Source organism: Pyxicephalus adspersus, chromosome 10 (genome assembly GCF_032062135.1).
Source record: "Pyxicephalus adspersus chromosome 10, UCB_Pads_2.0, whole genome shotgun sequence".
NCBI lineage: Eukaryota > Metazoa > Chordata > Amphibia > Anura > Pyxicephalidae > Pyxicephalus > Pyxicephalus adspersus.
In genome coordinates, this window is record NC_092867.1 from 19,162,776 (window position 1) to 19,175,691 (window position 12,916).

Consider the following 12,916-nt stretch of genomic DNA (forward strand, 5'->3'; position numbering starts at 1 on the left):
TAGTTTCTCACTCTTATATGTTATAAGACATTGCTAAATAATCAGATACACATCTATTTGGAAAACATTAATAAAGTACACCAGTAGAGCTATTACCTAAAGCAAACTTTTATAATATTTGCAGTAAAGATATTATTAACAATCATTTCATTACCCCTATTTTCATCCTATACCCAATGTTTTAGAATCTTTTATTCACCGTGAGACTACTAAGAAAATCTGGAGCATTAGGAGACAACAAAGCTGTCTGTTCAGACAAAAAAATGCAAATACCTCAGTTCAGACAAACTCTACCCTGTCCATCAAGTTACTGACTTAACCTAACGACAGTCTTGAAATATAATGTGAGAAATATGTTATATTTATTGTTTAAGTAGTTACATATCGCACAAAAAGTGAACCATTTGGGGAAAATCAGTAATGCTATTACCCTAAAAACAGGTACTTCCAGCTGTTTGCATGTAGGTTCTGATAAAATGTATGTGCCTAGGCTCCCTATAATCCAAAATTTTCTGCAATGCATTTACTGACCAGCTTGGTGGTCTCTTCTCTTTCCAAATAGTTATGATTGGAGAATTTAGGCACCTGAAGTAAAAGTGAGGACTTATTTTGTATTATCAAACCTTTCAGCAGAAAGTGAGCATGGGTCTAAAAACTGTTTTTAAAATGTTCACATTCCCAAGATATCCATAAATTTCCTTTGAAGGAATCTGTTACCATAGAAATGTGCTGAGTTGGTTTGGTGAAGAAAGTAACATGATTTTGTATCACCTGTGGTCTGGTGTCTTTGTTAAATGTGAAAAAAAGAGGAGGGTAGGTGAGATGTCCTGAAATGGACACTATACACCCAACACGTCAGACCAACTTTTACTATTGGTAAAAAGGGTTAATTTGAACAAACAAATTCATAATCTGCATTCAACTGAATATTTAGTAAATGACAGGCCCTCTTTAAATCAGGCAAAATCTTTAAGGCAGTGATGTGCTAAAAGGTTTTTAGAGACTTGGCCGCCTCCCAGAACTAGTAGCTAACCCACCACTAAAAAGCCCACACAGACTGACACAGTAATAAATGAGCAGATTATACCAACCTGGCCAGTTTCTTCAAAGCGTTTTCTGTCTGCGCTGTCAATTACGTAAATCTAAAGATGAAAAAAACATAAATAAAGCTATATGCAGATTTCAATTTCAAATACTTTATAAAACAATATTTTTCTGTGGCGCCGGAGTTCCCCCCCTGCGCCTTTTAGGCAGGTGCACCACCCGGCTGTTTTTGGGTGGATAAGTAAAAGTTGTGTCACAATACAGGGGCTGCCACCCGCCTACAGCTTCTTCCCACCCAGTTTAATAAAATATCTAGGGAAAAATACTGTGCAGGACTAATAAAAATGTCCTGAGGAAGTCCTTAGACACGTGATAATTATTCACATGATAATTAGTTGATGTATTTTTGAAGTTTACACACAAAAAGTTCTGTTATCTGTTCGCTACAGCAAAAGACAGATTTGGATTCCCTATCTAAAATGCCCCCCGGGTTTTGCGATATGCCCATTGTGGCCTAGTGCCCCTCCAATAAATTCTGGCAGTTGTAAACAATAGGAATGTCATCACCATTTTACTGATCTACCTACCTCTTATCCTTTTTCTTCTTCTTGTAGATAGATGAATTTATTATTTAAAACTGTTATTGTGAATTGGAGGGGCGCTAGGCTGAAGTGGGCAGATCCCAGATTTTTGGTACACTCTGGGGGTAAAGGTAACAGTATTTGTCAATTGCCCGAATGGAGTATATGGCATTATTTGCATAGGCAGGGAGAAGAGTCCAAAGCAGTATTTAGGCTCTAACTGGAGTAATTGAAGCTTACAGAAGGCTGTATTTCTTGGTTCAAAGTGGCTAAATAAAGTAGCAGGGTAGCAAAAGGAAGGGCATATATGGTTGGATTTAAACCACAGAATTACTTTAAAGTGCACTTCACCCTGGCTATAATGCACTAGTTGTATATATTGGGATGACTCTCACTTGCAATTTACAGACTACCTAAGCTGCCCATCACCTAAACAATCATGGTACAATTTAAAAAAAAATAGGAGGAAGCAGGCAGAGAAAGTTACAAATTGCATATCTAGACTATCGATGTCTGGAATCTCAGGATGCAAAGTATTCTGTACAACATTATGTACGATTCATGCCTACAATGCAGTCAGGCTGGTATTACTATTAAAAGATGAAAGTTTATCTTTAAGTCCCCTCTGTGAAAGTTTCCAACTTTAGGTCTCCAATCTGTTCATAAGAGTGACAACGGAGATTGTCCACAGACTTGAATGAGGTAATCTGACATTCAAGGCAGAACCAGATACAAAGCAGCACAGGAAACATAAAGCTAAAAGCTCCCAACACATAGAGATCATCATAAGACCAAGAAAGTAAAGTAATAATTGCACCTTACACCAGAGAATAAGATTGAGTTCTGATCCTCCCTTAAGAAAAGTTTGCACCACAAAATGCCTATAATTTCTGGAACATTTTCAGTTATGGTGGAAGCCCGGAGAAACACTTCCCCCAGAAAGGCACGAATCTCAGCTCAGTTTACACAGATTGATATTACCATCTGAATTCATATAAAAATATTTTGAAATTGCAGGTAATACTGTAGGCATTTCAAGACTCAGATATCTTAGTGCTGAATCAGTGACTGATAACAATACACTGTATGCCCAATAAATCTTCATAGCATGGTCACAGCCAGCAATAGTAACATGACAGGGATTCTTATACCTTCTTTAATGCCATTAACAATAACTTTTGGATAGAGATTCAAATTACAAGAGACAATGTCTCTTAAAATAAAAGCAATGAAGAATCAAAGGTTTAGCATGCTTATTTGCGGCAAGTTTTTCCTTTCCATAGATTTTTTTTTTATTTACTTGCGATTTTGATCTTGCTGGAAAACTTGATTACTCCAGAAAGAGTAAACTTTTATAACCTATGGTGTAGTTTCCAGGAAAGAAGTATGAAGAATTACTATAAAGCATCACTTGAGTGTCACATCCATAGTGGGACACCCCCAGCAGTCTTGGGGCATTTGTAGGCTTTTTTATGCCTGGTATTTGATGGTACTTGAACTCTGGTTTTTATGTAGAATGATTACAAAACATTTACTTTGTCCTTTGAATCCCAAATCCTAAAATCCTTATGTTTAGACTTGATTATAACCCCCTTATAAGGGTATTTTTGTTTCCCCTGGAATAAGGATGTTAATGGACACAGACTACATACTTTTTTGTTTTACCAGTATGGTTCCAGTAATAAATGTTTTAGCTGGTTAAATATAGAAGACGGGATTGTGCAATTTGTGCCACATCTTATGGTGGGGGAAAATCTATATATCCTAACATAGAAATAAACCATGCAGCTTCTCATTTATTAACAAAGTTTTCTGTTTACAAGTCAGAGGAATTGTATGTCAATAGAGGTCCTGTAGTGCCTTTTACATAAAATAACCAACAGATTGTGACAGCGAATTGCAAAGACCATGTCAATGGATTAAAACATAAAAAGAAATACTTTAATATTCCATTTTAATTTGGGATTAAAGGCTGCCATACAATAAAATAAGTATTAAATGTAAACAAGACAAAGCATTGCCAAAACTAGATTGTGATTATTATGTTTGTGGGTTTGTTACTTTTTGTAATATAATTACTTTTGTGTTAAAATGAGTGTTGGAACTGTATTAATAAACCAGAATACTTACAAGTACATCTGTATTCTCAAAATAATTCCTCCAGTACGGCCTGATCTTCCTTTGTCCTCCAATGTCCCATACATTGAGTTTAAATCCCTGAGATTGTACACTCTTAATATTAAATCCCTGAAAAAACAGTACAGGTTAAAATTATTTTTCTTAATTGTTTAGCATAAAGATGTAAGATCAATTTTCAACAACCAAAAACCAGGTAAGGAAGGTCAGCCAATCATTATCAAGGACAATTTTGTTTGTTGCTAATAACAGTTCATAAAGCCAGCCATTTATGTAAATAACATACCAAGTTTGCACCGGGGTTGAATTGGTTTGCTCATATATGGGTTAAATCAGGAGCAATAATGAAGTTAATAAATTGTCTAGCTCAGGATTACAGTCACAATACTGATACACTACTTTCCTGTCTTAACAGCAGCATAGAAGGAATTTTTGTTTTAAAGTAAATACGTTATGAAAGAAATGTGTAGGCTGACCAGTGCTAGACACTTGGCTGTAGTGCTGACCTTAATATTTTCAGAATGACTCAGTATAAACATTGAATATGTTAGAAAAAAGTCAGACATGGCAGGAAGCATTTCTAGAAGGTCAGGATGAGACATGGCAGGTACCATTATCAAAAGGACAGGATGGCGATAACAACCCATTGGTACTTAAAGTACAAGTAAATTATTTTTCAAAAAAACTAGAAAAAAATGTCAGGAAGCATTACTAAAGAGATTAGTCATTAGTAGTGATTGCTGCCATTTGTAGTCCTGTGCCCTACATTGTTGCAAACATCACCAACACTCAGACTACATTTCCCATAAATCTTTGTGCTCTGCACATGTGTGGCTCATGCTGGAAGTTCTTCCAACAAGTGCCAGCAGTGGGGACCTGCAAAAACATGATCCAACCCCACCAACCTCAAAAGCAAAACTATGTGACTGTGCTGGATGCATTGGCACGTAATTCAGGGCGGGAGTACACTGAGGAGGGTGATAAGGCTATTGTTGCCTTCAGACCATGCAAGTCGGCAACCACATTATTATGCAGGAATGGCCATTAGGAAAAACATCACCAAGTTTGGAAAGTGAAAGAAAATTTGGAATATAAACACTTAACTAAATAATAAATCCTAAATCAAAGGGAAAGGCAAAGCAATAAACATTCTTATTGTTTTATACAACTTTGGATTAGCTACACTTTAATCTCCTGCAATATGCAGGGTTATGGTAACATTTGGTTTGTTAGAGTTCAGGTTGAGAGTGTAGTAGATTAATGCACAAACAATATTCTTTGATTTGTTACAGATAGTTTTTTATTAATCTTAAAATGTTAATGTGAGCCTTGGAAGCCCTTCAGTTCTCTATCTTTCTTCAATGCAATTTATTCTTCACCTAAGTTTCAGAAATATGTTGTTCAAGGGGGATATAACTTTGAGTAAGGACCAAAGTCAGTGATTACTGAAAAATGCTGGGTGGTGCGCCCAGCTAAAATGAGCTGGGGAGAACACACTGCTGTGTGTTAGAGATTAAAAATGTTTTTGGAAACACAAAACACAATCTTAAAGATAACAAATGCACTGGCAGAAACCCCAATGCTATTATTGCCTAGGAGAATGCTAATCTATGGGTCTGTGACCCAAACTGCAGCCAGGCAACAAACAAATTTTTAATGGGGGAAGCTATTGTATCTGTCATGACAAGTGAATTTTAAAGCAAACCAGTCTTTTAAACAATTTAAAAGTAAGTGATGTCATACAACACAATAACTACAGAAGGCTTATGGTTCGAATCTGAATATTAGTTTTCTGCACTAGGAGAATGCCAGGGACACTATACAAAGTAACTGAAATTTTTACATAAGCTTTGTCCCTGGTGCTATATATTAACCCACCATCCTACAGGCCGGCATGATGGGATGGCATGTGAGCAATAGTGGGGTTTTTAAAACTTTTTACAGAATAGCTTGGAGTTTCTTAGCTTACTTTTAAAGCCTTAGATTTTAAAATTGTAAAACAAAAAAATGTGCCAGATTTGCTTTAAATTAGGTTACTAGAAGTCTGTGCCACCAACCTGTGTTGGAGTGATGTGACTTATATCCTCTGACGCCAGTTGCTTTAGTAACGTTGTCTTTCCTGCATTGTCGAGACCCAGGAGCAGGATCCGTACCTCCTGGTCTGGAGCACTTTTCAATTTACGCAAGATAGACAGCAGACCCTTAAATTGGAGGAGAAAAAAAAAGACAATTATTTGTTTGATTTTTATTATTTGCAGTCTTTTTATGTGACCTATATATGGAGTGATAAGGTAAGATAAGAAAGTTTAAATGCAGAGGATAAAATACAACATATTCGTTTAAAAGGTCATGGGAAAAGAAATAATCCACACAGAAACCGCAAAGAAAAGTGTATACCATTTTATTCCATTGTATGGTTTCTATCTATGCATTTGAGTGGGTGGCAGCAAAATTCCTGACAGGGTAATGGATGGGCTTTCCAATGAAATGTATGGAAGTAGTAGTGTTCAAGCTTGGGTACTGCTGTGAAGAATTCTGAAGATTTCAGGCATATATTGTGTAGTGTTGGACAAGCCGTGCTGTGAAAACCTCAAAGGAGCAGTGCTGAAGACAAGCATGATCCACGGTGAAATAGAGTGTAACCGCAGGGTAGCGTCAGTAAATGTGTGCCTATTTTTTAATATTATGAAATAATGAAAATCCTAAAAACATTTTTCTGTATACAATATAAAATCCAAGAGCAATTAAAAAAAGCTAAAGGATGTAAGCTATGTACAAGCAATGCTAATGACACCGTTTCCATCTATGACCCCTATGCAAGATTAGGACAAAAGCACTGGCTTCGTTTTGCTCTGTAACACCTACTAGAGCTTTTAAAATGAAAGTTTACCCTGGAAATATATTAAAGTAAAGAGAAACTAACTATACATTTAACTGCATAATAACATTTTATGTTTAATAGAAACCAGTGATGAAGGAGGGCCACCAGAAGACGCAAAGAAAAACATAATGACCCCACTCCAAGTCCTGCAATAGGAGATTGGCATGGAAAAAGAAGAAGAGCTAGAAGAAAAAGAGGTAAAGGAGCCAAAAATCTGGCAGAAAAGACCCGACAGTCCTGTGGCTATAGAAATAGCAAAGTCTGAAAAAGTACAGAGCCTGAAAGTTGTCTTATAGAAATAGAACTCTTCTATTGGCTCTTTGCTGTGTATTGCATGACAAAGAGTTTGATTTGTTGTATGACTTTGAAAAGCACTGTGACAACTGTATAGCTAATACACAGGGCCTGACTCCCCTGTCCTTGAATGTCCTGGACATTCAGTCTGGATTCTCATGTCTGCTTTTATTCTAACAGAATGTCTCAAAGTATTTGCCTATAAAATATGATTGTACTATACAGAAGTCTGTAATTTAGTTATAGAGTATCTGAACCTTTTTGTACCCTTCAAGCCTCCATTTTGCAGAGAGCAAGCAGGGAAGTGTTCGTATTTAGGAGGGGTCTGTATGTCGGATGTCCTTAACCCGGGATATACCTGTACAGCGCAGGACAATGCACAGTAATTTTTCTGCATTGCTGCATTTTTCCTTTGTTTAGGGTATATTTAGTGCATTGGGGTCCCATTCAAAATTAATTATCTTGCAACAATCCAATGTACTCACTGCCACAACACATAACCTTGGGGGGGACTCGTTCTTTTGCTTTTCAATTATATATTTTATGTAAAGGTAATTTTTTTTTAAATGTGTGCAAACATTCCAATAACCTTGTTTTGGAATTATAGTTTGTGGGAGGATTAAATATATATTCAACATGATTACAGATGTGTACATTATAATGCCCAGGCCTGGCAGGAAAATTATTTTCTGTGGTCTGTAATTTATCTTACCTATAAGATCACAGGGTGGAACACACGTCTTTGGTACAGTGACCATTTAGGGTCCATTTATCTGGTATATCTTTTAAATTCCCCCTTGTTATGCAGAACTACTAAATGCTGTGCCAATGTAAACCATGAAAAATACAATTTCTGAACGCCACAAGTAAACATCCACAGGTTGCATTTTGCTAAACAGCAACCCACAGAGCTGAGAACAGGAAAACGGTATCATTAAAATATATTGAAAAGACTTTTCTTTGCGATCAGGTCAAGTCTTATTAAAATGCAGGCAGAGCACGACAGTTATGGTCTCAAAAACAAAGTATTTAAACCATAAAACTAATATACAAGAAGTCTTAGGATATGTAATAAAAGAATCAGGGAGGAATAAAGCAGATTTTTTTCCTAGTTTACCTCTACTGGCTTAATTTTGCAAAAAATAGGAACGTATAAGAACGTAAATTAAAATTTCAGTATGTGTACAGAAAATACAAAAAAATTCTTTTCTATGGACAGCCTGTGAATATTGACATTGTAGCACCAATTGTCACATTTATGATATGCTAAGGCTTTGGAATCTGCAGTGTAACTAATAAATTATTCTTATGTCCTTGTATTGCAAAGCATAAAGCCATCCATCAACTTAATTAACCAGAAAAACAATAAACAAGATGCTGAAAGAAAACTGATTGCACCGGGCTGGTAGAATACTATTCTGAAACCAGAATGTTAAAGCTGGTCTTACGAGTCTTCATACAGATTTTATTGTTATTAAACTTTCATAATTGAGCGTCAACTAATATGCACAATAAATAGCGCCTAGATTTGGGGTGATTTTGTTCCATATGTTGGGATTCCCTACTGGGCAAGGACAGTAGTCGGAGAGGGATGCTGACTGCTTAGATTTAACTGCTGCTTAACCAGAATATTGGTCATCAGATTGTTGTAAAGCTGAACCCAAGAACATTAAAATGAGGTAATGTTATATCACAGCCTCTTCAGTAAAAAAACAAATGATTTTTCCTTGTGTTGTTTTGTGCAGTACAATCCATGCTCATTGCTGGCATCTATAAGATCCTTAGAATAAGCCAGGTGCAGGGATATGAATTGTGTGCATGCGTTACAACAAAGTTTCTCAATCAGGGTTCATCCAGACGTTGCTAGGAAATTCTTTAGCAATGAGCAGTTTGTCAGGTCAGAGACACCAGTGATCCTTTTGGGTATCTATTATGAATGCTGCAGCCAGACTCACCCATCCTTCCCACCTCTCTTCTTCTGCTGCATCTCCTTGTAGTTCTCTTCATTGGCTTCTATTTCACCTTAGAATCAAATTCATCTCCTCTGCTTTGCCTTCAAATCCCTCCACAGTTCTTGTCCAACTTTCCCTTCTGACCTGCTACTCCGATAACCTACAATTGACTTCTTCAATCATAACCTCATCACACTCCAAGACTTTTCTAGAGCTGCCCCGACTCTCTGGAATGGTCTTCCTCGTCCTATTCGGCTTGCTCCTACTCTGCTCATTTTAAAGAACACTCAAAATCCATTTTTTTCGAACTTGCCTACCCTTCTTCGTCTGTCATTTGAAACCGTCACTACTCACCAACTATTCCTTATCCCCCCTCTTATTGTGTGTTAATTCCCCCACCTCCTAGATTGTAAGCTCTTTGTGGCAGGGTCCTCTTCTCCTCCCGTGTTAATGTACACCGCTGTGTAATATGTTGGCGCTATATTAAACTGTGATAAAAAGACTGAGAAAGGCTGTCTAATAGCCAAAAGAGATGCCTGGAATCCTGGAAAAAGCAATGGCAATAGCCAGACTCTGCATTACTGGAAAAGGGGCTAATTTGTAAGGAAGTGTGCCATGTATGCTTATGCTTCAACAATATAGCAAAAAGCCCACTGTGTCTACTTCCACACTTTTACAATTCATTTCTGTACAATCACCTGTAATGATCACTAAGCAACAATATTTAAAGATCTTCAAGTACGAAACATATTGTTTTAATCTAGACCTGCCTTTCTCAATGTTTTTTACATGGAGGAATCCTTGAAATACCCGTTGGGTCTTCAAGGAACCCCTGCTATATTTATCATATCCACAGCTCGAAGTATATTAGTGTGGTGGTCAGAGGGAAGAATACCTTTTACATTGTGGCAATAAAAGAAAGTCTCCCTTACAGGTAGCCAAAAACATCATTGGTGTCAGGTTAATTGGTCTGAAGACATAAATTGCTCATCGTTCAAGGAACCACTTGCTACCTCTGGAGGACCTCTGGTTTAGAAACACTGATATACACAGTCGGTCTTGTGAAGTTTTTCCCCAACTTATGGTCATTTACCAGCACAAGCTGAGAAAATACATCCCTTCCCTTCTAGCACAGAGCTGGCCTGGCTGTAAAAACACACAATGGCTTTGTTTTCTATCTGATCTTGAAATCCATTTCACGTGACCAGGAAAGGAATTAAGTACTTTAGGAGATGCATCAGCTCCTTGCTTGCTCTGTGCTATGACCATATGGCATTAATTGTTCTGTAATCAGAAGGGTGATTCACGCTCCCTGCACAAGCTGCAACTGTTAGGAGTGATCACAAAGCAATTTATTTCTATATGTTTATATACATAAAATGGTGGAAAACATTCAGGTCTATCACATCACTTGGTCTGCTTTCAATAATCCCAACACATTTAACTGACAACTGTCAGCACAAAAGAAACCAAAAAGTTCTGAAATTAAAGGCTGTTTTCTCTGGGTTACCCAGGCAACCTTTGTTCAGTTGGTCTGCAAAATTGCAAGCTGTGATTATAGTGAAAGGTATGAGATGTACAGGGATGCAGCTTCTGAATTCAGAGAATCGGACAAAGAAATAGCTTGACCTCAGGAGGTGGAATAAAAAGTAAAATGTGCTGGCTGCCTGTGTAACTGAGCAAACACCAAACAACAGAAAATTGTATACTATCAGTCCTGCGTGTCTTATCAATGGATCCCATTCCTACCATGTAGTTAGGGAACACTCTGCATAGACGTGCTCGGCACTAATACGTGATGTTTAAACCTATATTACACCACATCATTCATTGGTGGAGACAAAGAATAACCTTAAGAAAAATACCTAAATATTTGTCTACTATAAAACAACAAAAAATTGTTTTCTAAAAACAAAAAAAAACATAAAACTAAAACAATACAATAGAAAAGGTATAAAAGGAAAAAAAAAAGAAAAACACATAAAGGCTCATTTTATAAATGTTGAGTTTTCCAGAGAAGTAGGACAGATAAAATAAAAGTTTCTCTAAAGTCAACACTTTTGCTTTGGATAGTCCGTGGCAGACAAAGGCTAGGTACAACGTGTAATGATTCTCGTCTGATAATCGTCTCAGGGACTATATCGGACGAGAATCTTGCGTGTGTACAGTGCTCATCGTCCAATCGACCACCCTGGCGGATCTACTGACGATGAACAGTCGTAATGAAACAGAATGGGAGAAAGTGCTGTGGGGAGAAAGATCCCCTCAAAAGTCAATAATTGCACGTGTGTACATAGCCAAAGCCAAGAATCGGCCTCTGTGATTTGGGGCCCCCTGCCAAACAGAAGAGGAACTGGGGCCCTTGTGAAGTGGCACACATTGCACCTCTCTATATCTGATAAAACCACTGTCAGGTTTCTGCACAATCTGTTGCTATGCTACAGAGATTTACAACCTCCGCCTGTCATGGAGATCCTGGTCTCTAGGACACAAAGTGATGGGAATCTGACATAACACTGTTGATGGTGAAACAGGAACAGAGCAAAGATCTTCTAATAATAACTGTGTGAATGGGGATTTCTCATTACATTGGAACGATTTCTTATTACCTCCTCTGTCTCCGGTACAGGATGGAAATGAAAAGTTTCTAAATGGCAACATAGCAAAAAAGGAAAGTTGAAAGGGGTTCCCAATCCTTATTCAGTACTGTGAGCAACTTACCTTCTAGTTAGCGAACTCCTAATGATAACAGTGCAGTGTGTATAGTGATCATCACCTTATTCAGGGGTACAGTATACCTCTCAATCTGATGATGGGCAAAAAAAATCTATGCCTACGATCTATATAATATATATATATACATATACAGCAGGGTGGGGTAGGATTAGACCCTCTGCTGAAATTATGAATATTGTCACTGATCAAAATCTTAAAACTGAACAAGAAGATAAGGCTACAAATACCCCCTCCTATTGTGTGATACTTCCCCCACCTCCTAGATTGTAAGCTCTTCAGGGCAGGGTCCTCTCCTCTGGTAACACTGTATCTGTCTGTTATTTACAACCCTTATTTAATGTACAGCACTGTGCAATATGTTGGTGCTTTATAAATACCGTTTAATAATAATAAAGGGACATTTTTCATTCTCTGTTTTAGAGACAACTTTCCAAAAAGTGATTTCTCCTTACTTTATTTTTCTCGTTTCCTGTTGCATTTCTGGGTCAGGAAATGAAAGAAAATGTTCAATGGTACTAACAATATTTTTTTAAAAAGTGTATGGTTAAACTCGTACATATCCAAAAATATGTAATTTCAAAGCCTATTGGTCTTCAATAGAAGAAGCAGTGATTGTGATGTGTAAAGGGGCAACCAATCAGATTTCAGTACACTGTTTGAAGCGTGAAGCACAATTCTGATTGGTTTCTATGGAGATCTATAGACACAATTCTGATTGGTTTCTATGGACATCTCTGGACTGGGGATTCTTATAGACAGGTCTCAAGCAATGAATGGAGAAGCATTGTGTCACCATTATTATATTAGTATATTATATTACATTATTATATTGTACATCAGTGCTATACAAATGAACCCCTGCAGAGTGTATTTACCCCTAGCACCCCTGCAATGTTTACACCCCAGAGTATGGTGAATAACAAATATCTGGAGATGATCCCCAGAGCCAGGGGACCCCCCAGCCTGAATGATTTAATCCAGGAAGATCTTCTTATGTTAGCAGCCAGCAGTGCCCCAGCTCCCCCTTCCCTCCTCAGCATCATGGCGTCCCAGCAACCGAGGATCTTTCTCATCCATAAACGCACACACCCGCTAAGCCTCTCTATCGAGGCCACCTGCCGACCCCTCCATAGCCCCATCACCCCTCCACCCCAATCCATCATCCCCATCAGCCACACTTACCATCCTCTTCGCGACTCTCCAGGTTACCAGGGGCAACTACGTCACCCAAGCCGCATCTAACGCATGACGTACGATCGGCGTACCGCCCTGCGTGCTCTCATTGCCCCGCC

At 37.9% G+C, this 12,916-nt stretch overlaps 1 protein-coding gene across 1 annotated transcript in view; it reads right to left on the reverse strand.

Annotated features, from left to right (window-relative positions):
• ARL3 (ARF like GTPase 3) overlaps positions 1-12,898 on the reverse strand; it is a 30,569-nt gene extending 17,671 nt beyond the window's left edge. Inside the window, exons 1-4 of the mRNA XM_072424227.1 lie at positions 12,807-12,898; positions 5,819-5,962; positions 3,756-3,872; positions 1,092-1,142 (exon numbers count right to left, since the gene is read on the reverse strand). Coding sequence (XP_072280328.1) covers positions 1,092-1,142; positions 3,756-3,872; positions 5,819-5,962; positions 12,807-12,809 — 315 coding nt within the window. The 5' untranslated portion in view covers positions 12,810-12,898. The remainder of the gene's footprint in view (positions 1-1,091; positions 1,143-3,755; positions 3,873-5,818; positions 5,963-12,806) is intronic.
• Positions 12,899-12,916: the final 18 nt, after the last annotated feature.